Source organism: Rosa rugosa, chromosome 1 (genome assembly GCF_958449725.1).
Source record: "Rosa rugosa chromosome 1, drRosRugo1.1, whole genome shotgun sequence".
Classification (NCBI taxonomy): Eukaryota; Viridiplantae; Streptophyta; class Magnoliopsida; order Rosales; family Rosaceae; genus Rosa; species Rosa rugosa.
The window spans coordinates 67,689,479-67,717,129 of NC_084820.1; the positions used below are offsets into that span (position 1 = coordinate 67,689,479).

The 27,651-nt window shown below is 39.8% G+C and overlaps 3 protein-coding genes and 1 pseudogene across 4 annotated transcripts; 3 read left to right on the forward strand and 1 right to left on the reverse strand.

The window, feature by feature from the left end:
- Positions 1–1,268: 1,268 nt before the first annotated feature.
- LOC133726336 (probable WRKY transcription factor 3) lies at positions 1,269–4,981 on the forward strand. The gene is made up of 4 exons (XM_062153862.1): positions 1,269–1,969; positions 3,013–3,701; positions 3,794–3,952; positions 4,427–4,981. Exons 1-4 carry the CDS (start codon positions 1,541–1,543, stop codon positions 4,710–4,712), a joined length of 1,563 nt encoding a protein of 520 aa, XP_062009846.1. The 5' UTR covers positions 1,269–1,540; the 3' UTR covers positions 4,713–4,981.
- A 2,630-nt stretch (positions 4,982–7,611) lies between these two features.
- Positions 7,612–11,244, forward strand: LOC133726342 (cyclin-dependent kinase C-2 C-like). The gene is made up of 9 exons (XM_062153871.1): positions 7,612–8,426; positions 8,556–8,840; positions 8,927–9,244; positions 9,384–9,611; positions 9,781–9,878; positions 9,972–10,074; positions 10,158–10,592; positions 10,666–10,801; positions 10,895–11,244. The coding sequence occupies exons 1-9, from the start codon at positions 7,956–7,958 to the stop codon at positions 10,918–10,920; spliced, it is 2,100 nt and encodes a 699-aa protein (XP_062009855.1). The 5' UTR covers positions 7,612–7,955; the 3' UTR covers positions 10,921–11,244.
- A 3,826-nt stretch (positions 11,245–15,070) lies between these two features.
- On the forward strand, positions 15,071–19,280 carry LOC133733723 (nuclear pore complex protein NUP155-like; annotated as a pseudogene).
- Positions 19,281–19,446: 166 nt separating this feature from the next.
- Positions 19,447–24,297, reverse strand: LOC133726345 (uncharacterized). Of its 2 annotated transcripts, none has more exons than XM_062153874.1 (10): positions 23,770–24,297; positions 22,681–23,012; positions 22,488–22,571; positions 21,499–21,924; positions 21,212–21,347; positions 20,939–21,101; positions 20,726–20,854; positions 20,301–20,495; positions 20,052–20,174; positions 19,447–19,934 (listed from the first exon to the last, which is right to left on the reverse strand). In XM_062153874.1, exons 2-10 carry the CDS (start codon positions 22,943–22,945, stop codon positions 19,824–19,826), a joined length of 1,632 nt encoding a protein of 543 aa, XP_062009858.1. In that variant the 5' UTR covers positions 22,946–23,012; positions 23,770–24,297; the 3' UTR covers positions 19,447–19,823. The 2 variants fall into 2 exon arrangements, with proteins under 2 accessions (XP_062009858.1, XP_062009859.1); XM_062153875.1 differs by lacking the exon at positions 23,770–24,297 and adding an exon at positions 23,257–23,426.
- Positions 24,298–27,651: the final 3,354 nt, after the last annotated feature.

Genomic DNA, 27,651 nt, shown 5'->3' on the forward strand with positions numbered 1-27,651 from the left:
TGTCTAAAAGTCAGAGGAAAACTGATGATGGGGTGCACATAGAATTTGATTAACAAAAAAGAAATCTCGACAAGGTGATTGGGAAGTAAAATAATTAGTTTGGAAGAATAATTAAATTGACAATGCAATTTAAGAAGATAGATTAAAGATGGGAAAATCAATGTTAAATTTGGGTCCCCATCATGAATGGACATCCATAATGGATGACATGACCAACAGCTACTTTTCGGTTATTCATTTGTAATTTCTTAATTTTGAAATTATTTTATGATTTTCTATAATGATTTTTTTCTTTAGAAGAATATCTATAATGATCTTTGATCGTAATTCGCAAACACAGTACGGTCATGACTTATATTCATAAATGAATAAATAATTTGACATAGGACTCTCGATGTTAGCGTGCATTGTTTTATTAAGTCAAACTAAAAGATAACAGTTCACTGTTTATAATAGTGACTAATAGATAACTCTCCACTTTTTTGTAAGAAACTTGGCCTAACAATTTTAAATGTCATTTGGACTCTACTAGAGAATCACACAAAGCATTCGGGCAGTTGGGCACTGAAAACAAAGAACTCTTCTCAAAATTTACAAGCTGACCGACATAGATGGATAAAATATCCTTTAACGAACACTAACATACCGATATTTCTCTTATATCCGTCACTCAAAAGAAAAACGTGATTTTACCAAAAAAAAAAAAACATAATCAATTGATAACTCTTTCATGTTCTAACGTAAGACTTATTAAGTGTTTAATCTTAATCTGAGTTGTTCATTCGAACAATTTTTAATTTTTTTTTCTTGTAATATCAGAACACTTAGAATTTCGATATACCTAGAACCATCATCTCATTCGTGATTTCACTTCACTTATCACTTTCCTAATATAAAATTTAACTGTTCCTTTTCTCTTCACCTTCTCAAATTCAACTGCAACACATAGAGATTAACCTTACCACACAGACATGAACAAAAAAGAGAACTTATTACATGGGCTAGAAAGTTAAGGTTTCACTACATACATGGACATGAACAAAAAAGAGAACTTATTACATTAACTTTGTAGTCTAGGTTGGCTTGTTGTATTTGGCTTGTCTTCACCTTAGATGCCGGTCTTGGAGGGCAAGAAAGATTAAAGTCTTCATCATTTATATCCATCTTTTTTCCCTAAATTAATTTCACCTTTTGCAGCAAATTTGCCATTTGGATTTAACCAAAGCCATACAAAACCTCAATAAATAAACCCACTACAACAAGAAAAAGAGAAAATTCAATTATTGAAACCAACTAAATTGTCCATTTTTCATTTCTGCTCCGTGGACTTTCCTCCCCCCACTTGAAATTCAGGATAGCACGAAACCCACAGAGAACAAAACCACCCAACCGAGCAGTTGCAGAGGAAACAAAGCACAGATTTTGAAGAAGATAGAGAGAGAGAGAGAGAGAGAGAGAGAGAGAGAGAGAAAAACAGAGACTTCCACCAAAACGGAGGATTTCAGAAACAGAGCAAAAATCAATAAAGCTCTCAACTTTAATGGCGGCTAAGCACCAGGACTCAATTTCAGCACCGCAACCTCAGCGGCCGGTAATAACACTCCCTCCGAGGCCTTCGGCGGAGGCCCTTTTCGGCGGCGGATCTGGAGCCAGCCCGGGTCCGATGACCCTGGTCTCAAGCTTCTTCTCCGACTCAGGGTATGACTCGGAGTTCAGGTCCTTCTCTCAGCTTCTTGCTGGAGCTATGGGGTCGCCTTTGGGGCAAGCCAGGCCAATCATGTTTGGACAGAACCAAAACCCAGGTGGTAAAGAAGGTGGTGGCTCTGAAAATGGAGGTGAGAAGAGTTCTGGGTTTAAGCAGAGTAGGCCTATGAATTTGATGGTGACTCACTCGCCATTGTTTACTGTCCCACCTGGGTTGAGCCCCTCCGGGTTGCTTAACTCGCCTGCCGGGTTCTTTGCACCTCCGGTAAGTCGTGAATCGGTAATTTGTGAATGTAATTTTGTGCTCTGTTTGCTCTGTTTTGTGCTGGTTGTGTACTTGGTTGGGAGGGTTAAAGGTGCTAACTTTGTAGCTGTGGAATGCTTGCTGTACTTTTGGGTTGAGGATAAGATCTGGGTGGTTGTTGGTTTTTGCTTCTTTTGATGTGTGTGGGGGTATTGATGTTGAAAAGTTAGGGTCTTGGATGCTTGTGATCTTGAAGTTGGGTGTTTTTAAGGGTTTGTTTGGATGTCATTCCGGGGATTCGTATAGTTTGTTCATATGTAGTAGTATGATGTGAGCACAAGTCTGTTATTTTGAATGGGACCAATTGAAAGAAGTGTTAGTACAGAATGCATGTAATGCCTTTGATTTGTATTAAGTTTGGTATTCAATGGTAATGGCTGTCACTTCCTGATACTGGATTCACAGTGAGCGATTTCTTCATGAATTTGTATGCAAGGAAAGAAGAACTGAAGTTACTGAACAAAAAAATCAGGTCTTAGGTTATGACATTGACAAACACTGTGTAAACACAGTGCATTTTTGGCTAAAAATAAATTAATGCTTCATTTCCCTGAGTGTTACCATAGATCTGTAATCACAATTCACAATTGACGATGGCCAGTTTCGCTGATTAAAACTAGTATTGGATACATTGTCTTCAAAGTACTATGACGGTGATTTTGGGGGAATTTGTTTACTGTGATGTGTTATGTGTGCCTGTGCATTCCCTTTTACATGTCGTAAATTGGCTGAACCCCAACTACAATTTTTCTTTCTGCATCTTGGACCTCTTTTTGTTTAAAGCTCTTCAGATTGGTTAACCATATAAATGAAATGTTCAGGCTGACGAAAGGGGAACATATGAAAAAGTAAAGCAGATTAGCCATTCAATATATTGTTGCATATGTCACAGGTGATGTGGAACATATGTCCATATTGTCTTTCAGACATGGTACCATATGATTTCTGAAAGGGGATGAATTTTTTAGTATCCGGTATTGATAAGTTTCCTTGTTTCGATGCAGAGCCCATTTGGAATATCACACCAGCAGGCCTTGGCACATGTCACTGCACTAGCTCAATCTAATATGCAGATGCAAGCTGATTATCAATCTTCTTTAGTAGCAGCTCCCACAGAGTCGCAGACAAGTAATCCGCCCTCAAACCCCAATGAAGCTTCTCAACAGCAGACAGCACCCTCAACATCTGAACTTGGAAGTTCTATGGTGCAATCATCAGAGGCCTCTCATCCTGATAAAAAATACCCTTCATCCCATGCCACTGATAAACCTGCAGATGATCGTTATAACTGGCGAAAATATGGGCAGAAGCAGGTTAAGGGCAGTGAATATCCGCGAAGCTACTATAAATGCACACATCTGAACTGTCCTGTCAAAAAGAAAGTTGAGCGTTCTCCTACTGGCGAAATAACTGAAATTATCTACAAAGGGCAACATAACCATGAGCCACCTCAACCCAATAAACGTGCAAAAGATGGTGGTGGTCAGAATGGACATATGGATTCTCAGCCTAAGCTTGAAAATGGTTTACAAAGAAGGGTTGGAGATTCAAACAGGTCTTCTGAAGCTGTGCCTGAGAGGGATTATGAGCACACTCAAACTGCTCCTGTGCAGTTACCAAGTGACAGTGAAGACTTGGGTGATGCGGAAACCAGAGAAGAAGGGGATGTTGATGAACCTAATCCAAAGAGAAGGCATTTCTCAAACCGTTCTTGCGTATAATCAGTGAATATCAACCTCCTTTCTTTGTTCTTAATATCAAAATATCTATTGTGTCGAACTGCAGGAACATTGATGGTGTTGCATCTGAGGTAGCTTTGCCTCACAAGACGGTGACAGAACCTAAAATCATTGTGCAAACAAGGAGTGAAGTTGATCTTCTTGATGATGGTTACAGGTGGAGAAAGTATGGGCAGAAAGTAGTCAAAGGGAATCCTCATCCAAGGTGGGAACTTTCTCCATATGTTTATTTGCTTGTTTTCAGTTTTTCTGATTTAAGAGTCTTCTATTCCGAGTGTTAATTTGTTGATTTAAAATAGATAAAGTGATAAACTTAAAGGTAAGTTGCATGTTTGTTTGTCCCAGTTGGAACTTGGAAGGATATTAAAGTGTCTGAGAATTCTTCGCATTTACTTTTATTGTATATAGACTGGAGAAGAAATCAAGAACCATTAGAAGATAAAATAAAGTTTAACTCGGAGTCAAAGTTTTAGGGACTGATATGAACTCACTACTCTTATGTGGAGCAAGTCATTGGTTAAGAAATGAAAAGTTATCCTAAGAGCTAGAGTCATAAGATTCATATCCTTGGCATACATTAGTGGTGTATGAAAACTGGTTCTCTATTATCTTGCTATCCATTTGGTATATGGTTTTCTGTTGGGAGCACTGTTTCTAATATAAATCTATAAATTAACAGAAGTTATTACAAATGCACATACACCGGATGCAATGTGCGCAAGCATGTTGAGAGAGCTGCCAGTGACCCCAAAGCTGTCATAACCACATACGAGGGGAAACACAACCACGATGTTCCAGCAGCTAGAAACAGTAGCCACAACATAGCCAATAACAACGCCTCACAGTTCAAACCACCCACAGTAGTGGCAGCCGAGAAGCATCCCCTACTTAAAGGGAGAGAGTTTGGCAACAATGACCAGAGACCGGTACTTCTTCAGCTGAAAGAAGAACAAATTGCCGTGTAATTTAGGTGTTTAATATCAGTAGTCAAGTACAGCAAACTAACAGGGTGCAAAATGAATAAGAAAGGAACTAAAAGCGTTTGCTGGTGTGTGATAGTTTTTTTTTTTTTTTCCCCTTTTTCTCTGCATATATATAATATGTAGATGGTTGGTAAGTTTTGCCTGATGGTTTGTAAATGTTCAAGGCAGATAGTGTTACAGTATATAATTATTTCACACTGAAACTAGGAATAAACAACTGATATATAAATGTACCGTTAAGATACAGTACCTATTTGGGTTGCCATTTGTTTATTCTGTTTGATTTTTGGCCAGTTGTTCCTTTCTTTTTGGTGACTGGCACAAAGCAATAAACCAACCATCAAAGTTTTGGAGGCTGGATGATTGATCTGTCATGTTGGGAACTCTGGGATCTTGTTGTATTTGACTGGAACTTTCCATTGAGGATTTATGTATTCAAAGGTTCTATGATCTGGTTTCTACCGTCAACTACTTTGGGTGTGTTAGAAAAACCAAGGATCACTGTCATGCATTGTTTAAAGGGTCCTTGACCAAATGCACCAAAATTGGCCAAATTTATCCCACTTACCCCAGCAACAGATTTTTATTCCCACTAACCCGATTTCAAAGAAAATGTCAAATTTACCCTCAGCTTAATTATACAATTACATCAAAGCCACTCTCTCTCTTCTCTCTCTCTCTCTCTCTCTCTCTCTCTCTCTCTCTCTCTCCCTCCCCGTACGTACAGATCACCGGTCCCGGCGAGAGGCGCGACGACGACGAACCGATCCAGGCCTTGTTTCTTCCGCACCTTCCAAGATCGAGCCTGTGGCCCCCAGCAGCTACGACACCAACTACAATCGCTTCGAGTTTGACTCCGATAATCACCGATCTGAGGGCGTTCGTCTTCTCCGAGCTTAGAGCTGCGGGTCCAGTCGGGCCTTGCTGATCGGAGACTTCAAAGCGGCGTCGTCGCTAAGAGTGAACTGGAGTTTTGAATCTGAATCGGAATCGGAGGATTTGCGGTCGAGAAAGGGGAAGACAGGTTCGGGTTCTCAACCGGTGCTCTCTCTCTGCGAGTTCGACGCTCTTCCTCTGCCAACGCCGCCGTTTTTGCCCCAAAACAGCTACTGTGTGTCCTTCTCCGGTCTCGGTCATCGTCCTGGTCTTTCTAGGGTCTTCCCCTGAAACAGCAACCGGCGAAAAAGTGAAGAGGTGGGTGCCCAGAGCATTTCTGGGTGCCTAAATCTTTTTTTTTCTTTTTTTTTTTTTAAGTAATGGGACAGAAAAGAAAAAAAAAATTGAATGTCTATTGGGGGGCAATAGACGTCTATTGGGAGGCAATAGACATCTGTTAAAGCGTCTATTGGGGGGTAATAGACATCTATTGGGGGGCAATAGACGTTTTGAATTGATGTAATCTCCTCGTTTTTTTTCTTTAATCAAAGTTTTATTTGTATAGTTTTAGGAAGATTAATTACCATTTCGGTAATCTAAACGTCTATTGGGGGGCAATAGACGTCTACTGGGGGGCAATACATGGTTGATAGTCGTCTATTGAGGGGCAATACATGGCTGATAGTCGTCTATTAGGGAGCAATAGACGTCTATTGGGGGGCAATAGACGTCTATTGCCCCTCTATTAGGGGGCAATAGATGTCTATTGGGGGCAAAAAAACTTTCCGGTGAGATTTTCAGCAAATTCCGGTGGGCGGCAGCCGGTGACCGGATTCCGGCGAAAGTTGACCGGATTCCGGCGGCCGGTGACGGGCTCCGGCGAAGTCTCCTATGGTTTCTCTCTCTTCCATTTTCTCTCTCTCTCTCTCTAAGTAACAAAGGGGTGAGGGGTAAAATGGTATTAAAAAAAATTAAAAACAAAAAAAAAATCTTAATGGGGTATTAGGGAAGACTCCCTTAGAGTGTATTGGGTAAGAGAGAATTAAAAAAACTTAATGGGGTAAGTGGGAAAAAAATCCCTAGAAATGGGGTAAATGGACAAAACCCCTTGTTTAAATGACTAAATCTATTCATCGTAAACAGACCAAATGTCCATTTTTCTTTTAGATAATATCTTCTATTATTCTTCCTTTTTTAATTTTTTAAGCACTTTAACGGCATGGCTTCATGTAAATGCTGACCCAAAATTATCAGGAACATTGACCGACATCCATGAACCAGAAGGTTCTAAACTTTATCCTTTACACAAACAATTTGGTGCAGAGTAACAAAGATGAAGTCTTTTTTTTCTTTTCTTTTTCTTTTTTTGTTTAGGAAGATGATTTTTTTAATTTACTTTTAATACATAAAATTCAGATGAAAAAGCTAACAATATTCTAATCTGTTCTGTTCTTCATGTTTGTTTTAAGATATAATCAATCATACCGTGCAGTGGGGCTGTTGGGCAGTTGGCCTGCAAGCACCATTGGTCACCTCAGGGTGAGATGATGAGAAAGATGACACAAACTCCCCACCTTTCCCTTTCCCTTTATTTTTTTAACTTCCTTTTTTTTTTTTTTTTTTTTTTTTTCTTTTAATTCAAATCTGTCCGTCTCTGTTTGACTGCATTTGTTACCATAACCAACCCAATTACCAAAGCATGAGCAAAAGCATAGCAACAAACTGAAATAACCAAACCGGTTGCCCTCGAGTATCGAAACTCTTGAAATGAAAACCGTTAGATTAGCTTATTGTGTGAGACATATCGTAACGATAACTAATCTAAGGGCTATCCTCCCCTGAACGGTAACAACATTTCCACCTGTTTTTTGCAAGGATTAGTAAAAAAGCAAAAATAAAAAGAGAGAAGCACAGAGAGAGAGAGAGAGAGGATGAAGAAGCAGTTGTTCGGACCCACGTCGTCTCCGGACAAATTTGGCATTTCCCATACATTGTTTGTTCTCATAACCCTGCCCGCACATTTGGCCAAAATCGAGCAGCATTGGCGGAATGGGAGGCTGAGATTCATAAAAACAATAAACCACCCCTGAATTGCTTTCTTCCTTGCTCCTTGTCATCCTTCATTTCTTTCTTTCAGGGGCTCCTACACAGCGATCTCACGAGAGAGTTTGGCTGCAACCCATTCATTTCCAGCGTTCGTGTGTTCCATAATGGCGGGGTGACCTCCCCTTCCTTTATCGGACCGTACCATTTCTCGATCAAAAAGCATTACTTACTGGTTTGATTATATACCGGATTAAGTAGTTTTGATTCCATGCTGACGGGAATTGGCGGCGGCGAAGGAGACGAATGGGTTGCATCAGCTCGAAGCAGGCGGCTCCGGGGTCTCCATGTATTGAGTATTCAGCGGCCCTCACCAAGAATGGCTCTGTTGTTCTCGAGCCTTCCGTGAGCAACAAGAAAAACAAGAATACTACTCATCTTAATACGTCTCATTGTTCCGAATTGCGAAACAACGGTAGTAGTAAGAGAAGCAGCAATAGTTTTAACAAGAAGGATCAGACTGATCAGAATCAGGACAAGGACAAGGACAAGGACAAGGAGAAGCCGTCCGACGATCACAAGAACAAGGAGCTGAAGAAGTCCAAGAAGGAGGGTAATGGGAAAGCTGGTTTTAGCTTCAAGTTGGGTTTCTCTCATAGATCTTTGGAGAGTGAACAGGTCGCCGCCGGCTGGCCTTCTTGGCTCAGCGCCGCTGCCGGAGAAGCCATCTACGGTTGGGTGCCCCTCAAAGCTGACGCTTACGAAAAATTGGAGAAGGTAATATTGAATCACCACCATTCATAGTTTCATTCCTAATATATGCATTATGTTATTGATCTGTGGTTTCTATTTTTGAGATTGATTCTGGTAATAGTGATATGCAATTGCCTTACTTTGTGAATGTAGATTGGGCAAGGAACATACAGCAGTGTATTCAGAGCACGTGAAGTTGAAACAGGGAGGATTCTTGCACTTAAGAAAGTGCGTTTTGACAACTTTCAACCAGAGAGTATTAGGTTTATGGCTCGCGAGATTATGATTCTTCGTAGGCTTGATCATCCTAACATCATGAAACTGGAGGGGATAATAACATCTCGATCATCGAGTAGCATATACCTAGTGTTTGAGTACATGGAGCATGATCTGGCTGGACTAGTAGCTGCTAATGACATCAAATTCAGTGACGTGCAGGTTAGCTTTTGCTTATCTCCCTCTACCAGGTTTTGCAGAAATAAAGTTTCTTATGTGTTCGGTTGAATCTTGTTGCTTTTGTGTAGATTAAATGCTATATGAGGCAGCTATTCTCTGCAGTCGAGCATTGTCATTTGAGAGGTATTATGCATCGAGACATCAAGGCATCGAATATATTGGTAAACAATGAAGGGATTTTGAAGTTGGCAGATTTTGGATTGGCAAATGTGGTAAACTCAAAAAGCAATCAACCACTAACAAGTCGGGTGGTGACCTTGTGGTATCGTCCTCCCGAACTCTTGATGGGGGCAACGGAGTATGGAGTATCTGTGGATCTCTGGAGTGTGGGCTGTGTGTTTGCAGAACTCTATCTAGGGAAGCCTGTTCTTAAAGGAAGAACTGAGGTGATTATATTGTTGATGGAATTTGTTTAGTGCTTAGTGGTTACAACTTACAACACCCTTGTTTTCGTTACTTAAAAAGTCCAATTTGCCACAATGTCATGGATATTACAGCTGAAGTTAGTATAACTCTCATTTACAGGTTGAACAATTACACAAAATTTTCAAGCTTTGTGGTTCTCCACCTGAAGATTACTGGAAGAACTCAAAGCTTCCTCACGCAACAATGTTTAAACCTCAGTATTCTTATGAAAATTGTCTTAGGGAAAGATGTAAGGAATTTCCAACCACATCGGTGGACTTGTTACAAACACTTCTTTCAGTAGAACCTTACAACCGCGGAACTGCCTCCTCTGCCCTTATGTCTGAGGTAATAATGGTGATGAAATATGATCTCAGTAATTGGACTATTTTCAAGTAGAAATTCTCCTGTTTTCAAGTTGGGGCTCTACATTGTGATTCTTTACAGCATTCTTAAACCTTTCGAGAACTTAGCCTTTTGCTGATCTAGTGTTCTATCATGGCTTCTTTTCTTGCAGTATTTCAGAACAAAGCCTTATGCTTGCGATCCAGCAAAGTTGCCGAAGTATCCTCCCACCAAGGAAATGGATGCTAAAAGTCGTGAGGATGCACAGAAGTATAATTTTTTACTTGACCATTATTCAAACTGAGGACTTATGCATGTAACAAATCTCAGGCAACTTATTCTCCTACTAAACTGTGTTTTCAGGAAAAAGCATGGTCCTCGAGCACGAGAGACAGCGGCCAAGAAACCAAGGAGATTCCGAAAGACTTTGCAAGAGGCCAACTCTGCAAAGTTAGCACCAAAAGAGGTATATCTCCTCTCTTTCAATTTGGGAAGAAGTGGGAAGCAATAACCGAGCTAACTCAACTGAATGTATCTTTGATTATGCAGGATAGACAAGACGATAACAGTAGCCAATTATCTCGTAGAAATCATGGCGGTTACCCCCATATTCTAAGGCCAAAAGCAAGTCTTCTGCGTAGAGAGTCTCAAACAGCGGCATTTGATACAGTTTCAGAGAACTACGAGTTGAATGCACCCGAAGGAGACAGCACATTCTCCTCTGCTGCAGGCGCACAAGCAGGAGGTGGAAGCGGCTTTGCATGGGCTAAAAGGCGAAACACAGAATTCAGTACTAAATCCGTGGTTTCAGATGGCTCGAAAAGCCAATTCAGTGTGTTAGATACAACTTTCGCCAAGAGTGCATTTGACTTGTCGAAACCAGGGAATGACAATGCTAAGACAATCCGAAAGATGCGAACTTTTGATGGATCGGAACTTTTCTGTGCAGATGGTCCCGAAGAAGACGATGTAGAAAACAATATGGTAAGGACTACAGCACATGTTTTATACAACAATCACTCAAATGCTCAGTCTTCTACTTTTACAACTTTCCCAGAATCACAAGTCAGTAGACAAACATGTTATCGAGTACTCGGGTCCATTACTATCCCAACATAGTAGAATCGATGAACACTTGCGAAGAAACGAGAGTCATATTCGTCATGTGGCTCGCAGATCAAGGTTCGAAAGAGGTAAAATCCCCAATCTTGATCCCTTTACCATGAAGAAGTTCTCAAGTACAATGCACATGTTCACTGATCACATTACTTCATATCCTATTGCAGAAGCAGAACCAGCACCCTCACGGTGATACACTCAAAACTTTGGCAATGCTTGTTCAAACAAAGTCATCGAAAACCTCCTCAGATAGTTGGATCGATCTCAAAATGACATATTTATTGTCCTAAGTTGCATTCTAACGTGTTCATAAGACATTCCCTTAGATAAGTTTCATAAACCAATTGTACACAAAACCACCATAGAGACAATGTAGCAAACAAAACCCAACAACAACAACAATTTTTTAGAAGCCAACTGCTCTGCTGTGCTCTATTCACCACTGCTTACTTATCTCTATCTCGAATGTTCTTGAATTATTATTTGATGGGTATTATAAACTTGGTTTCATCTTGTATATAGTAGAAAATCGAAACCCATCTGCTTTGTTCGATTATTTTGAACCACAAATTCTACGAAAAGTTGCAAAATTTCAGTCAAAAAAATTGTAATAATGGAAATCGATGAACTCAGATCGGAACGAGAAAACATAGAATAGAAGGGAAATTAGGAAAAGAACAGATCTTGAAAGAAGAAAAAGAATGTAGGGCGAACAGATCGCTCAATCTGCTAAAATTGGAGCAGGTAAGCGGCCATGGGAGCCCCCAAGCAAGTTGTTAATGTGCGCCCAACGCACTAACGTGCGCCGCGATTAAACCTTTCCCGCGGAATACCACGCCACCCCTAACTCAAGAGGGAAGCGCTCGGCCTCGGGCGCTTTGTTTTGCTTTTCTCTTCCCTTCCGCGTTTGTATATATAGCCACCCTGAAGAACCCTAATCCCCTTTTTTTTCTTTTTTCTTTTTTAACTAAATAAATAATTTAAGAGATTTTTTTTTTAGGCATATTTTTTCTATATTTTCTTCTTCGGGAAATTAGTTGAAGACCCTTTTTCAATACCATGCTTTGCTTGGTCTTTATATATTCAAGTATCATGTGTTATGTGGTAATTTCCTGTCAGTTTGACCAATAGATATACTAATAATATAATATTTAGGTAACTGGTGGAATGTTTGTTACATATAGCATTGCATTTTATGATTGAGCGAGCATCTGTTTGTCTACACTTCAACTTCATAACATCGTTTTTCAATTTTAGTCGATTAATTTTTTTTTTTTTAGTGTTATTATCACATAACATTAATTGAAATTCATAAGTGAATGAGTGTAAAATTCAACTAATTTAATGAAATAAGTACATCACTTACAGCATTCTTTTATAATTTGTGCTAATCTAGACTATAGTGTAACACATAATGACACTACCATGGGTGTAATGATATTTTTTTCTTTTGAATAAATGGGTGTAATGATTTTCAAAGAATGACAGCCTGGAATTTTTAGCACGAAAGCCTTTAAAAAGAGGGAAAATGCTCATTTACCCAATTTTAGCTTAAAATTTGCCCACTTGCTCCACTAACTGTTTTTTAACCCCGTTTACCCAAAACACTCTAAGGGATTATTTCCCCTTTACCCAATTAATTCTTTTTGTCTTCTTTTTATTTATTTTTGAGACTTTTTTGCCCTCTCCCCCCTCACCGATTTCTCTCTCCTCCCCCCTCACCGATTTCTCTCTCCTCCCCCCTCACTCTCTCTCTCTCTCTCTCTCTCTCTCTCTCTCTCTCTCTCTCTCTCTCTCTCTCTCTCTCTCTCTCTCTCTCTCTCTCTCTCCAGAAGACGTCGGATTTCTCTCTCCCTCCCTCCATCCCTCCAGCAGGTCGCCCACGACGCCTGCTCTCTCCATCGCCGCGCTGAAACTCGTCGTCGTGCTGTCCGCTGTCAGGCTCGACGCCAAGCCGACGGTCCTCGTCGCTGAGAAGCTCGGCGAGGCCGGGGTTGACCTTCTGAAGGAATCGACGATGGACTGAAAACTGCTATCTGCTATTGGGCAGTCATAACCATAAAAATTGTAACATTAGTGCCCCCTAGTAGACTTTGTATTGGGGGCCAATGATGACTGCTTTATTTATTGACGGACTGAAACTGCTATTCCAAAGTAAATGTAGTGTTAAATTGCAGTAGTCAATAAATGAAAAAAATTGTGTGGTTTGTGTCAGTCTAGTGGGAGGCAGTAGACAAAATATTGACCCTCTTAATGTGGGTTTTTAGACATTATCTGTTGTTTTGAGTGTGAATAACTTCTATAATCTGTGAAACATAGGAAGCGGTGTAATGTTTGATGGTCTATTGGGGGGCAGTAGACACATTAGTGCCACCCAATAATGTCTTTCTTAGGAGACAGTAATCATCTCTTGTTGATTTGTTTGTGATAAAGTGCAATACACTGTGAATCCTTGAAACTGGTGCAAGTTGTAATGGTTTAGTGGGAGGCAGTAGACACATTACTGTCCCCAAATAATGTCTTCATACGAAGTCAGAACCCTTCACTTAACTGGTGCAAGTTTTAATGGTTTAGTGGGGGGCAGTAGACACATTACTGCCCCCAAATAATGTCTTCGTTTTAAGTCAGAACCCTTCACTTAACTATTATTGACAGATTATTGTACTTTAATAAACTCAAAACAACATAAGACTTATCAAAACTCTAATTTCAGTGATTAATTAACCATAGTTAAGAAATTAGTGGGGGGCAATAATCTGTCTATTACCCCCCAATAGACCACAGTTTTGACGTCGTCCGAGACCTGCAAGGGAAGTCCAGACCCGATTCCGGCGTGGAGAGCTTTCCGGACATCTGAAGAACAAAACCGGCGAAGCCCAGAGGGGTTGGGATCGTGGAGTTAGATGGCGTCATCCTCTGGTGGTCCGACGGTGGGACAGAGCGGCGGCGGTGGAGGCCGACATCGACGGTGGAGTGGTGCGCGTGGTGGCTCAGAGAGAGAGAGAGAGAGAAAGAGAGCCTGAGACGAGGTTAGAGAAAGAGAGAGAAAGAGAGAGAGAGAAATCGATGAGGGGGAGGAGAGAGATATATGAGTGTAATTTGTTAATTAAAATTAGGGCAATACTGTCAAACACTGTTAGATTGAGTAAATGGGGTTAAAAAACTCTTGGTGGAGTAAGTGAGCAATTTTTGGCCAAAAATTGGATAAGTGGTCACAGCCCCTTAAAAAGAATAAAAAAGAAAAAAGAAAAAAAGCTCAGGAAAAAAATAGAAGTTGTAGATGTAATTACTGATTAACCCTTCTTGTTCCCTGGAAAGGTTTTATTATGTTTCTTCCCCCTTTCTACAATTAATTTAGGATTAAATACTTGTTACTCCTCAAACTTTTCCCTGAAAAACAGTTCAGTCCCTCGCCTTTTAAATTATACTGAATAGTCCTTATTCTCTCTAATTCTCACACAAATGGTCCAAAACAGGTCCAAAATGACTATAATACCCTCATTTCTTTTTTATATTATTTTTCTCTTCTTCTTTTTTTTCCTTTTTTTTTTTTTCTCTTTTTTTCTTTTTTCCTTTTTTCTAGCTCTCTCTCTCTCTCTCTCTCTCTCTCTCTCTCTCTCTCTCTCTCTCTCTCTCTCTCTCTCTCTCTCTCTCTCTCTCTCTCTCAGTTCATATCCGACTTCGAGTTCATCCACAGACGGCGACCCATCTCTTCTCTTTCCGCAGCGACATCCCTGCCCCATTCTCTGATGGGCCACTCCACTCAAAACAACACCGCACTCCTCAGCGGCACCCATCCCCACCACTACACCTTCCTCACCGCCAAGCCCCTGCCAAATTACGTCGCCTGGCCTAGATTTTGATAGGTCCAAGGCTCCGATTGAGGTCGATTAATCTCGACAAGCTGCTCTTGAAGTCAGCTCCACCCCAACCTCCCCAACTCCACTAGCAAACCCAGGATTGAAGATCGAGAAAAAAAAAAAAAAGGGTTTACGCCAGAAAGTGTGGCGTCCGGCCGCCACTCAAAACACCGCCACCACCAAATGAAAGATGGGTCGAAGGTGACTCAAGCCCAGGCAGGATCGATGCATGGCATAGATCCCAGCCTCCACAGGCTCGCCTCAAAACTTCAACGCCTCTGCTCATGTTTTCTTCGACTTCCGGCCACCACCTCGCCACGCTGCCACCATCACTCGACCCAGCAAACAAGTCAGCTCCACCCCAACCTCCCCAACTCCACTAACAAACCCAGGATTGAAGATCGAGAAAAAAAAAAAAAGGGTTTACGCCAGAAAGTGTGGCGTCCGGCCGCCACTCAAAACACCGCCACCACCAAATGAAAGATGGGTCGAAGGTGACTCAAGCCCAGGCAGGATCGATGCATGGCATAGATCCCAGCCTCCACAGGCTCGCCTCAAAACTTTGACGCCTCTGCTCATGTTTTCTTCGACTTCCGGCCACCACCTCGCCACGCTGCCACCATCACTCGACCCAGCAAACATCAACCATCCTACTTTTGAATCCTCACCCCAACCTCCCCATCCTACTGTTGAGCTCCGATCCAAGGCCGAGAATGGCTCCGGCGAGAGAGAAAGCTGAGAGAGTTTTAGGGGAGAATAAATGGGTACAGTCAAGCTCGTAGGAAGGAGGGGGGGAGAGAGAGAGAGTATAAAAAAGGGGAGAAAAACTAAAAAAATAGAGAAAAAATAAAATAAAATAATAAAATGAGGAAGTGAGGGGTATAATAGTCATTTTGGATCTGTTGTGTGAGAATTAGAGAGAATAAGCTGGATAATACTCATCATGCCAGAGAGCTTCCACCTCTGGCTGAACTGGTGGGTTCTTGGGATTTGCCTCAGAAGCTTCTCGAAAGATACAATGAAAATGGTGGTGAGGAAAGAGAAGGCACCACATTCTGTGGAATATTCCCACAAATTCATAGGACATGGGCCTCAATAGACAGCTCCTTGTTTCTTTGGGGGTTCGATGGCCACTCTTTTCAAGAATACAAGGGAAATGGTGAAGCATTTATTTGTGCCGTTGGACTTTGCAAACTGAAAGCCGGCGTTTTCAACGAAGCTATTCGGTATGTTTTAGTATTAGCAATGCCTGATGAGTTGATTCTGGTAGGAGTGAGTTGTTATGATGATCCACGTATGGAAATTTCGCTACACACATTGCCGGGGTATACAGTACCGTCCGATGGGGTCAGCATGACTTGTGTTACATGTAGTGACACTGGTCGGATATTCATGGCGGGGAGGGATGGACACATTTATGAGCTGAAGTATACAAAGTGGCGGCGGCAGTGTTGGAAGGTTTGTGTCAGTAGTGCTGGTTTGGGAGGTGTTATTTCAAGATGGGTAGTGCCGGCACATGTTTTTAAGTTTGGGGCTGTTGACCCAGTTGTAGATATGGTTTTCGATAATGAGAGAAACGTCTTGTGTGCAAGAACAGCAGCAATGAAGATTCAGGTTTATGATGCTGATGGGGGATTGAAGAAAGTGTCAGAAGAGAAGAATCTAATCAATAATCGAAGGACAAGGAAGACATCAATAGTTTGCATGGCACCATTGTCTACCATGGAGTCCAAGTCTCTACACCTTGTTGCTGTTTTGTCAGATGGAAGAAGAATGTACTTTACCACTTCCTCTGGATTTAGTAAAAAACATAATAGACCTAGTTGTTTGAGAGTTGTGACAACTAGGCCTGCTCCTACAGAATTAATGGTTGGTGCGGAGCATTTTTACTCTGCTGGAACTCTAATTCTTTCGGATTCATCAACTAGGCCTTCTCTTGTTATAGTAAACCGTGATTGGAGCAAACAACCAGCTGCAGGGCCAAGCATTTTGGGGACAAGTACAAGGAGTTGTTCTTGTAAATTATGGGAACATGTATATTCTTTGCCAGTTAAAGGAGAGATTCTTTCTGTAGCAGATAAATTACCTCAGCTTGATACTGCAAGCACTCTATGTTATGGTGAAGGCGAACTTTCTAATCAAATTGTATTGCCGAGGAAGCAACTTGTGGTTTTCACTTCTAATGGTATGATGGAAATAGTTCTCAATAGGCCTGTGGATATTCTGAGGAGGTTGTTGGCGTTCTGCTCCCCCAGGTCAGTGTTACAAGACTTCTTCAATCACTACGGAGCTGGTGAGGCGGCTGCGATGTGTTTAATGCTAGCAGCTGGGATAGTCCATCCAGAAGTTCATATCAGCAAAGTTGTACGTTGCTCAGAATGCAGCTGAAGCTTTTGAGGACCAAAGACTGGTTCAAAAGGCGGAGATTGTTGAGGACGCTGAGCCTGATTTTTCAGCTGCACATGAAGGGCTATGTTTGTGCTCGGCAAGGCTGCTTTTACCTCTATGGGAACTTCCTTTCGTGGTGGAAAAAGGCGGTTCAGTCATGTGCAGACTATCTCTTGAGGCAATGCAGGTGCTACAAAAAAAGATTAGTTCTTTGGAGAATTTTCTGTGGTTGAGGAGGAAGCAAAGGAGGGGCCTTTACGGCCGTGTTACTGGTCTTGGGTACTTGACTGGTTATAGAGACGAATCAGAATACGATGGCAGCTGGTCTAATAACAGGAAGAGATTATTTAGTGATGCAGAGCGTACAGCCATGGAGGTTAGGGCAATGGAATGTATGAGACAGTTGCTAGTTAGATCGAGTGAAGCTCTAGTCCTACTCCAACTTCTTTCGCAGCAAGGTCTAATCACTTGCTTGGCTAAGGACTTGGATGCTAATCTGCAGCAGGTATTAGTTCAATTGACTTTTCATCAGTTAGTTTGTTCCGAGGAGGGTAACCACCTTGCTACAAGGCTCATATCTGGTCTGATAAAGTATTATACTGATCAAGGCAAGGGGACAGTACATAAAGTTAGTGCAGTACTGCAGGAAGGTTGTCCAAGCTATTACAAGGAGTCTGATCGCAAGTATTATCTAGCTATGGATTGTCTTCAGAGAGCTGTTTTAAATAAAGATGCTGAGGAGATGGAGAAACTTGCCAGAGAAGCCTACAGTTCATTAAGTAAAGTTCCAAAATCTGCTAATTTACAGGTGGTTTGCAAATGGTTTGAGGGTTTGAGGTTTTATGAAGCAGTGGTCCACTTACCTTTACAGAAGGCACAAGCTCTTGACCCCAAAGGTGATGCTTTTAATAACCAAATTGATGCAGCAGTTCGAGAAGATGCAGTTGCTAAACGTGTTCAGTGTTATGAGATTATCATCAGTGCACTGCATTCTCTAAAAGGTGTACATGTTGGTTCCTCTTCTCGGAACAGACATGTGTGCCAAATTGTTCAGCTTGGCATCCGATTTCCTGACAGGTTATTTCATGAGTACTTGTGCCGTGCTATGATTGATTTCAGCCTTGAAAATGAGTTTGGAGGTCCTAATTTGGTGCCTTTACTACAAAGTGTAGCCGGTGAACCTATACAAGAGGTTCAAGCTATTTCTCCCATTGGTCATTCAGGAACACTTTTTCCAACTAAAAAAGCCAAATATTGTGAGGTTTTGGCAAGTTACTATTCCTTGAAGGGGCAGCATCGGCTTGCAGCTCATGCATTGCAAAGACTAGCAGAGAGGAGCTCAACTGATTCAGAGGATGTTCCTACTCTAGATCAAAGGTGTCAATACTTAACTAGGGCACTCCTACAAGCAAATGTTGCAAGTAACAGTACAGACTTAGTACAGCTGTTGGAAGGAAAGCTTGGTGTTCTCCATTTTCGGATAAAGATCAAAGCGGAACTTGAGGCTTTACCTGGTGCATCTGAGTCTGTCCAGTGTGGAAGTGACACCAACATTGCACGAGAAAAGGCCAAAGAGGTATCACTAGACTTAAAGAGTCTAAGTGAGCTATACAATGACTATGCTCTTCCATTTCAACTTTGGAAGATATCTCTAGAAATGCTATACTATGCAAGCAATTCCGGTCCTAATGTTGCATATAGTAGCAGTATAAGAGAAGCTTGGACTAAAGTAGTTGATGAAGCACTTTCAAAAGGTGGCGTCGCTGAAGCTTGTTGGGTATTGAAGAGATTTGGTTCTTACGTTCATCATGGAGATATTGGAGCGGGTTTACCCTTACAGACACTGTGCCTCCACCTTGAGAAAGCTGCATTGGAAAGACTGGAATCAGGGGCTGAATCCATCGGAGATGAAGATGTGGCAAGGGCCCTTCTTGCTGCTTCTTCCAAGGGTGCAACTGAGCCTGCATTGTTAAATGCATATGATCAGTTATTATCGAAGAATGGTGCTGTTTCGCAATCGCCAAAGCTCAGACTACGCCTTCTCCTATCAGTACTAGTGATACTTCATCAGTGGGCAATGTCTGTGTTTGCACACAGAATGAGTACTAGTGCTTATAGACCTTCTATTATTTTGGATGCAGCAAAAAGGTACATGTCTGAGGTCCAAAGGTTAGACCTTCCACAGATGCACCAGCAAACTGAAGCTGTTTACAGTGGCTTTCAAGAAATTGAAGAATCCCTGAGACCCCTGAGACACAAGTCACCTATAAGAGTCACTGATCAGGCACTCATATCCTGTTTTTGATTGTCAGTTGTACCAGAATCATGTAATCTTGTGCAAGACACTACTGTTCAGAAAAAATTGAATAAAAATTTCATACTTCCTCTATAAATTATGATTTTTTAGTCTTTGTTCCTCTTCTCAGTTATATTTCATTTACTGAAATGAAAGGTAGGAGCCGGTGAGGGAGTAAAACAAAATGACTCAGGAACTTAAGATTAAGCGTAATCATTAGTTAACTTTTAATAATTAACACAAGGAACTAGTGTAGAGCATGCTTGCAAAGACCTTGTTGCAATTACATACATGTGAACCAATATCAAACCGTCCTAACTCCTAACTCCTAACTCCTAAGCAGCTTATGAAGGTAATACATACAAAGCTGCTGGAGGGTAGTAGAGTCACATCGACTCAAACTAGTGATTATTGCAATGATACAAAGGAAGACTTTCCTAGGTATAAATATTATCTTCTCTTCTTCTTGGATTTACAGAAGGACGGTTTGATCACGAATTTCATGATTATCTGCGTTCTCTAAACTCCATCCCCTGCATCTAATCATCTTTGTCATTCATCATTAGTGACCAGACTTGGTATTTGACCATGATCAACAAAATCAATCTTGTTCAGTCTCATACAGCACAGCACTTGCTCCGGCAACTCTTCCTGTTTCTGTGCCTAGAAAATGAGAGAGAAAATAGGGTTAGTGAAGATGTTAACAAGAGTGTGGTTATTTTCAGACAATGAAGAAACTTTCTAGTCAAAATGAATGAAAGCTACAAACAATCTGGCTACCTGGATAGTTAAACCCATATCTAGTATTCCATTTTGCAGACGTTCTCTAAAAGATTCAAGTCCCTTCCGAGGAAGGTAGCTGAACCGATGAATGTCCAGATCAATCTCAAAATAATTAGGACCCTGCATGTGAGAGAGATTGATGAAGTCAAAATATATATATATATATATATATCCTTAAACAACATGGTAACTTTCATCATCTGCAACTCACAATATCAAAGTACAATAAAATAAAATAGTCTTTACCCTATAAAATTCGTGCTGGGGGCGTGAAAGTACTGGTTTATCATTATATGCATGTAAAAGCTTCTTTTCGGCAGAACTCAGATTGAGTTCATCAGGATTAACCACCCCAGCCAAGATCTTTAGCCTTTCTCTAAAAGGTACAGTCGAATCCTTTGCAAATCCTTTGATCTTTTCTGTTTCATCTTCAACCATTTTCTGAAGCATTATTGAAATACATCATCAGATTAAGTACACAATTATTGATGAAATATTATATTTGGCAAGTGAAAGCTCATTGGGTCAGTAAAGGACCAAGGCATATCTAAGAAGAAATGTGAATACTACAACTTAATATCAGAATCAAACAGCTGTAAAATTTCTCATTGAACAATTAGATTCTTTCAATGTCCCGAGTAGTAAGTGTATCAACAGATCAGTGAATTTACCTTGATGCTTTCCTGGAACTGGGGAGAGATGTCTCTATCAAAATTCTCTGAAACTTTAAAATACAGTACAAGACTCATCCCCTCTCCATCACTATCACCAAGGAACATGGCAGCTGGATAAGTAGGCAACTGCAACAAGACACAGAGCAACAACATGATAAACTGTTCAGGAATAAAAGCACATACCTACATGATCAGGTTCTGCAAAAATACCTGTATATTTACAATGAGGAGTGGAGGCACTTTTACATCTGCATTTACTTTTGGAAGCTCGAGATATTGAGCAATGTGATGTATCTTTTTGGGGCAGACAAATAGATCAACACCAATTGGAGTATAGGGACTGTAGTTCGCAGCAGGTGCCTTTTTTTTATCTCTACATGGTAAAGCCAACAGAAAATTATAATGTAATCTGAGTAGTGCTCTAGCTGCAAATCTCTAAATTCAGTCTAGTTGGTTTAAAGAAAGAAATTGCCAAAACTATACTTGAAATAGTTCTCGCCACGGAGTTTGAAATTGGAGGGTGGAATCTCAGACCAACATCCTGGAGTCATCTTCTCTCCTTTACAACAGGGAATGACAAGTCCTGCTCTAGGCAGACTCAGAAACCTTTTTGATTGATCTGCAGATGTATCATTTGTCAGCTGTGTAATAAAAGTAATGCAACCAAGACAACATATTCTACAACCAGGAGTACCAAGTAATGTATAAAAATAAATAAATTGGCCATTAAGATACTCTACTCAGAAAAATTGAATTATGTGAACACTTACATTGTTCATTGTTTTCTTCTGCATCACAGGACCTCCTCTTAAAAGAAACCCTGAAAACCGTTGATGGCTTTCTTTGAGAGGGTGTTTGTGCATGTAGATTCTTATCATTGAAACTTAGAGAATGTATTAATCGAGCTAAGCCAGATTTCTCATTAGAATCACGTCGATCCTCTCTCAGTCCTTTAAAGCTTCCACGAGATTGGTCTAGCATCTTCTTCCTGTCTAAGCCCTGGATACTAGTACGGGGAAACCGATTTGAATCCCTGTGTTCATCTTTGCCCATGAGTTTACCTCCATCTATTTTTGTATAGCTCTGGTATTCTTCATACTTGCACCCATTATCAACAAAGCATGAAGACCTTTCATACTGAAGTACTTGACCACCAGGGATATTCCCAATTGCATTGCCCACTAATGGAAAACTATCTGTAAAACAAGGGAAGATTGTTATAAAAAATAAACCCTTTTCCAATAAGTAGCTCAGAAAGAGAGAATTTGTTTCAAATTTCTAGAATTTGTTTCAAATTTCTAAAACAAATGTACAATATATACATTATGAAAATAGAATACTGAATTTTTAGAGACTTCAATCCATTAAAACCATTAGGAACACTATGCAAAACGCGCGCGTGTGTGTGTGTGTGTTGTCATGATCACAGGTACGCTATTAAACCTGAGGCATTCAGCAGAGGCGTGAAAATAATTATGATTGTAAGAAAAGATATAAGCAGCATACTCAATCAATTTAAAACCACTAAAAACACTCTACATATAGTATGTAGATGAAACTTGACATGATTGCAGTTATGCTGCTCATGACCAAGGTATTCAGTAGACGCGGTAATTGTGAGTCATGGAAATCTTAGTGCATCTTGAGGTTAACCAACTTAAGTTTACTCCACATCGTGCCATAAGCCATGTTAGTGGATATACAATACTCATTCTCTACATGAAAGAAAGATACCATTTAGTCAGTTAGAGGCCATTACCTCCATGTAAACTAACATAGTCGTCATCTGATTCAGATTCCAGTACACTGATGGAGTCAAACCAAGATTCATCTTGGCAAATGGCTGCAAATGAATAAATTCCAAAATGTCAGATTCAACAGCAAACTAACTTTTCAGGCAGTATTTTTGGCCAAAATACAGTTCAATTTCAAAGGGAAAAGAGAGCACAAACCATTCGCATTAGATGGAGTGTGGTGCCATTGCAGCTCCGTGAGATGGAATTTTGAATTAGAAACCTTGGACCTTGTGCAAGTAGCTGTTGCACCATTCTCAAACCCCATATGGACAAACTCGCTGACAGAATAATCTGCTACTCGAGCTCCTCCATCACTATTCTTCTTCTTAGTACCATTTATCTTTCCATGGAATTTGCTGCCCCTACGGCTTTTTTTCTTTGATTTAATCGTTTTAGATGGGGTTGACACACAACCACCCATTGCAGCTTCTAAATCAGGCAATTCCCTACGACACAAATGTGTTCATAAAGTACTCCAACTTTTGTGCCTAACAAAATGAAACAACCGAGACAAATTACATCACAGAAGAATGAAAGATTGCTAAGAAAGCACAAGGATCATACATAGACATCTCTAATACTAATGAATACAATGAGTTTATCAAAGAATACTTGGTCAAAAGCTGACTTGTAAGTTGAAATACCACACTAGCTAGTAATTCAACCAGAGATTTATTTATGGATTGATAGTTCTGCAATGAACATGAAAATCAAGTGTCTGATCCAATATACCTTCTAAAACAAATCTCTGACTCTTTCCTAACCCCAAATCCTTAAGACCCTCACTAGTTTCAGAACTTGTGACTCCTCCTTCACACACTAAAAGTACACAATTCCACACCCACAAAAGCTCCTGACATCTTCCAAACTTCAAAAACAGATACATAAAGAGAGAAAGAGAGTGGTGGAGGGTCACCCACCCTCTGAGTTTCAAGGAAGCTCAAGCTTCTGTTTTTTACTATTAAAAATGGCGAAAGAAAGGTCATAGAAATTGCACAGGGCCCACATCCAACGAGAACCCAGAAGACAAACAAATAAAGACTGGAGAAACAATCATGCATAAACCATTACTTTAATAAACAACAAGACCAATGATTCATCATCATCACAACGACAATAGAAGAGTGAAGAATTCCACAGACATGCATCAAAAACAGAAAAGCATCTATGTATTAAACACCAAAACAGAGAACTTTGACAGAAACCCAGAAATCTAAAGCAACCACAGATGATTAAAAACCGTACCTGTATCTAGATTATAGATTAGACTCCCTCCTCTCTCTGAAACAACAAACAGAGCCACAGCCAGAGAGAGAGAGAGAGAAAATCAAGGCATGCAACGGACGGGTCCGACAATGTCGGATCCGAGTCCGAATGCTAGCTAGTTGCTCTGTTTTATTTCCTTCTGAAGCTTTGGATTGGATGGAAAGGGATGAAAGGAAAAGGAGGAGGATAGAGGAAGGTGATTTATATAAATGGTTGGTGGGTGTTGTTGTTCTTCTTCTTCTTCTTAGGTCGCTCTGTTTGGTATTGGTTCAAATCTGTGAACCTCACCTTGAGTTTAGCAATGCTGTCCGAGATTTCGCTGGGGTTGTCAAACACTTGGCATTTGCTTTTGGTTCCACGTCTGTCTTTCTTCACAAAATTTCGGAAATATCAGATTTTTTGGCTTTGTTTTTCCCACTCTGTTTGTTCAATTCGCCAACCAACACTTGCTCTGTTTTAAATGTCAGGTTGTCCACTACTCTCTGTTCACTCTTTGCATGATTGAGGAGGTTTTTCCGTTTTTAAAGAAAAAAGTCTTGCCTCTTTTTTGGTTTGAGAGGAAGAATGTTAATTGTATTTAAGAGATCCTTAAATCCCCCCCCCCCCCCACTAAGTTGGTAACTTCTTATTCATTGGATAAAATTCAAATGAAAATAAATTTCTGTTTTTGTGAAAATTAATCTGGAGCTGATAATAGTAACTTTAAGATTCTGTTGAAAAGAATAAATTTTTTAGTTTGGAAAGATTATTTTCGACTGTCTATTTACTTATGGTTTGCAAATCGGGGTCTCTTTAATTATTGAATTTTTAACTAGAGGTGTGTTTTCGTACAATTTCAATTTTTCCTATATGATTTGATTGTGTTCATTAGATTTTTTGAATGTCTTTAATATTAGTCAAATTAGTTCCAAATCATGTTAGATTACGAGGCTCATGTGCGATTTTGATGACAAATAACAAAATTTGAATTGGTGACAAAAATTGAAAAGTAATTAAAATGCAGGACCAAAGAAAGTCAGATCAATAAATGCGTAGACTAAAATTAAAACTGTGGTGCAACTAAAGATTTGTCGACCAAATAATTACACGAAATATTTGCAAGTAAAAACCAAACGTTAAGCCAATATGAGCGCAATCTTTAACTTTACGATCTATTTATTGTGAAACAAATGGTGTTGCCTATATATTGGCACACATTCCTAGTGTTTCTTATTTAGATGATTATTGGATATATGAGGCTCATGTGATTATTCATAATACACTATTTGAGGATTCTTGTACTAGTACTCGAGGTTTATGTACTATCACTACTATGTCTCCCTCGGTGTACAATTATCTTTAAGCTATAATTACAAATAACGGCCGTGGGCCTAAACTTTCTATTTAGGTTAGATTCCAAACCCCTTTTCAAAATATGAAAAAAAAAAAAAAAAGTTAAGAAGCTAAAGTGATAAATGAGGGTCGCAACCAACTCGACAACCCATTCCCACCAAGGCCTAAAGACTCCCACGCCCAAGAGACACGAGACAACCTAGATCATCGAAGCCTACATTTTGCCATTGCCACCAAAAATGCAAGATAAGGCGGCCAAACTCTCCAATTAATTTGGGTCTATTCTGCTCGTAATGACTAAATTACCAATGAGCGCACTAAAATTTCAATAACTGTCAAGGGCAAAATTACACAAAAAAAGATTTATTATAAAAAAACGACACGAAGGTTAGACTGAACGATAAGGTGCTATTTCGAAAGAACCTTGACGATGACCTGCCGCTAGGGTTTTCAAGAGAAAAGTTTTAAGGATCTCATTGTCTTCGATTAATTTAATTAGTATGTGACTGTGATCCAATGATGTTGACTTTGCAAGTTATTGAGTCAACTTTTCCATGTAATTTGATCATCTCAACCGGCCCCTGATCCTGCCCTAAGATTCCTTGAAAACTACAACATCACGTGTGTTAACATTAATTCATCACAAATTCTCACTAATATAAGTTTCATTTGCGACTTATCGAGGGATTTATAGTTTAGTTTAGACTTGTATAATTCCTTATTGCAACTAAGGATTGGCATTGAGCCACATGGTCACACATGTAACTCATGCTATATTAATATGACAATTGGATTATGACCCCAAGTCCCAACCAATGAAAGAGATTGTCTTCCTGTTCTAACATGCATGACTTTATATGGTTTTGGTTTGATATGATTATATGGTTTACAGCTTCATACAGCTGCTTTTGTTTCTCTGCCTCCTAATGTCCCAATCCTAGCTATAATTTTGGTATAATTACTTTCTTTGGATGCAACTCTATAAACAAAAAGAAAAATTCTGAAAATGAGTGATGATGACAACCGAAAACCAAAAGCAGACCTATGATAGGGATTATGAGGCTTTGTTCTCGATCTTTCATGAGCGCTAGGAGGCATCGAATTCAAACTTTAATTTATTCGTAGAACAACAATATTAATTAAGCTTAATGTTTTTGCTAACGTATGCAGAATGGGTACCTTTGTTATTTGAATATGGGAACCTAGATTAGTAGATGTATTTATTCCTCGCTAAGGCTTTTTCGACCAGGACCAGAAATTATCTGTATTATGTGGGAGTTTTATTGAAAATTTTAAATTAAGAACTTTGTGGTAAATAAGTGTTTCAAATTTTAATTAAAATATTGTTCTTCACCATGCAAAGCACTGAACTCTTAATAATTTAGAAATTTATACTACTACATCCTTATTTTCAAAATGAACAATTCTTAGGTTCACCTCTAGGGTGAATGAACATATTCACACTCTCTTGCGATTAACGCATAATAACTTTATAATTTTCTAATCCAACCATTCATGTTATATAACGTAATACAAAGATTAGCTCTGTAAAAAATCAATCAAATTGAAGACCTTTTAGTTATTCATTTCTATGAAATACATGGACGGTTTATCATAGTAGTAGTAAGTGTTGTTAGAACCATCCATTTGTTTGATTCAATTAGATAATTAAACGAATTCCGATTCGATTGATTTTTTACAGAGATGATTTTTAAAGAATAATTTAAGAAATAGACCGTTGGATTATAAATTTATTAAAAAAAAATATGTTAATCGACAACAGGGGTGAATATGCTCGTTCACCCCTAAAAATTGTCCTTTCAAAATTTTCATTAGAGAAAACTCATGTATTGTGAGTTTGTGACACGAGAGCCGTGAACACTAGCTTGGAACCCCACTGAAAGATGCATAGTGATGGAGAGAGGGATAGATGGAGATGGTTGTGGTCACTTTTTACTATGAGAGTAGTACCAAACGTGAAAACTTATGTAGCTAGCGAACGAGATATTAAAGTAGTTTTGGGTAACAAGCAAAAGCAATTTTATGAAAATGATATAAAGCCTATGATGATGAGCGTGATGCAAGATTCCAAAGTGGCGTAGAACTCAACTAACATAATAACATAACATTATGGTGCCCTCATGATCGATTTGCCCAAGAGTTCACTTTCCTCTTTGTATTTCTCGGAAGTGGAACATGCACTATGATATGTGTTTAGCTTTGGAGCTTTAATTTGGACCTAATAAAAGTTATCTTTTAGACGATTATTAACAATAAAGCACGTACTTTGGCTCAAGGGATAGTTTCATTTGTCTAACTGTGGACCACAAAGACAAGAAGCTGTCGACGGTTTTGCATGGTTCTTCCCATCTTTGTTTGGATTGGCTTGTATGCATGTACAAGTAATTGAGCATTTGTTTATCATCTCTAGTTAGAGAATTGTATGGTTTAGGAGGTAAGGTTATATGTCCCCTCCTTCTTTCTACTATCTTTTCAATAAAATAGTGGGCTGTTTTGCCCTCTCTTCAA

What these genes read in the sequence shown, in the direction of transcription:
- LOC133726336 (XM_062153862.1), top strand. Translation starts at nt 1,541, where the DNA reads ATGGCGGCTAAGCACCAGGACTCAATTTCAGCACCGCAACCTCAGCGG. An exon ending in CCGGGTTCTTTGCACCTCCG is followed by an intron (nt 1,970 to 3,012) that starts GTAAGTCGTGAA and finishes GTTTCGATGCAG; the next exon opens with AGCCCATTTGGAATATCACA. An exon ending in AAAGGGAATCCTCATCCAAG is followed by an intron (nt 3,953 to 4,426) that starts GTGGGAACTTTC and finishes ATAAATTAACAG; the next exon opens with AAGTTATTACAAATGCACAT.
- LOC133726342 (XM_062153871.1), top strand. Translation starts at nt 7,956, where the DNA reads ATGGGTTGCATCAGCTCGAAGCAGGCGGCTCCGGGGTCTCCATGTATT. An exon ending in TCAAATTCAGTGACGTGCAG is followed by an intron (nt 8,841 to 8,926) that starts GTTAGCTTTTGC and finishes GCTTTTGTGTAG; the next exon opens with ATTAAATGCTATATGAGGCA. An exon ending in CAGATCAAGGTTCGAAAGAG is followed by an intron (nt 10,802 to 10,894) that starts GTAAAATCCCCA and finishes ATCCTATTGCAG; the next exon opens with AAGCAGAACCAGCACCCTCA.
- LOC133726345 (XM_062153874.1), bottom strand. Translation starts at nt 22,945, where the DNA reads ATGGGTGGTTGTGTGTCAACCCCATCTAAAACGATTAAATCAAAGAAA. An exon ending in CGTGGCGAGAACTATTTCAA is followed by an intron (nt 21,102 to 21,211) that starts GTATAGTTTTGG and finishes TTTACCATGTAG; the next exon opens with AGATAAAAAAAAGGCACCTG. An exon ending in CCCAGCACGAATTTTATAGG is followed by an intron (nt 20,175 to 20,300) that starts GTAAAGACTATT and finishes TCTCACATGCAG; the next exon opens with GGTCCTAATTATTTTGAGAT.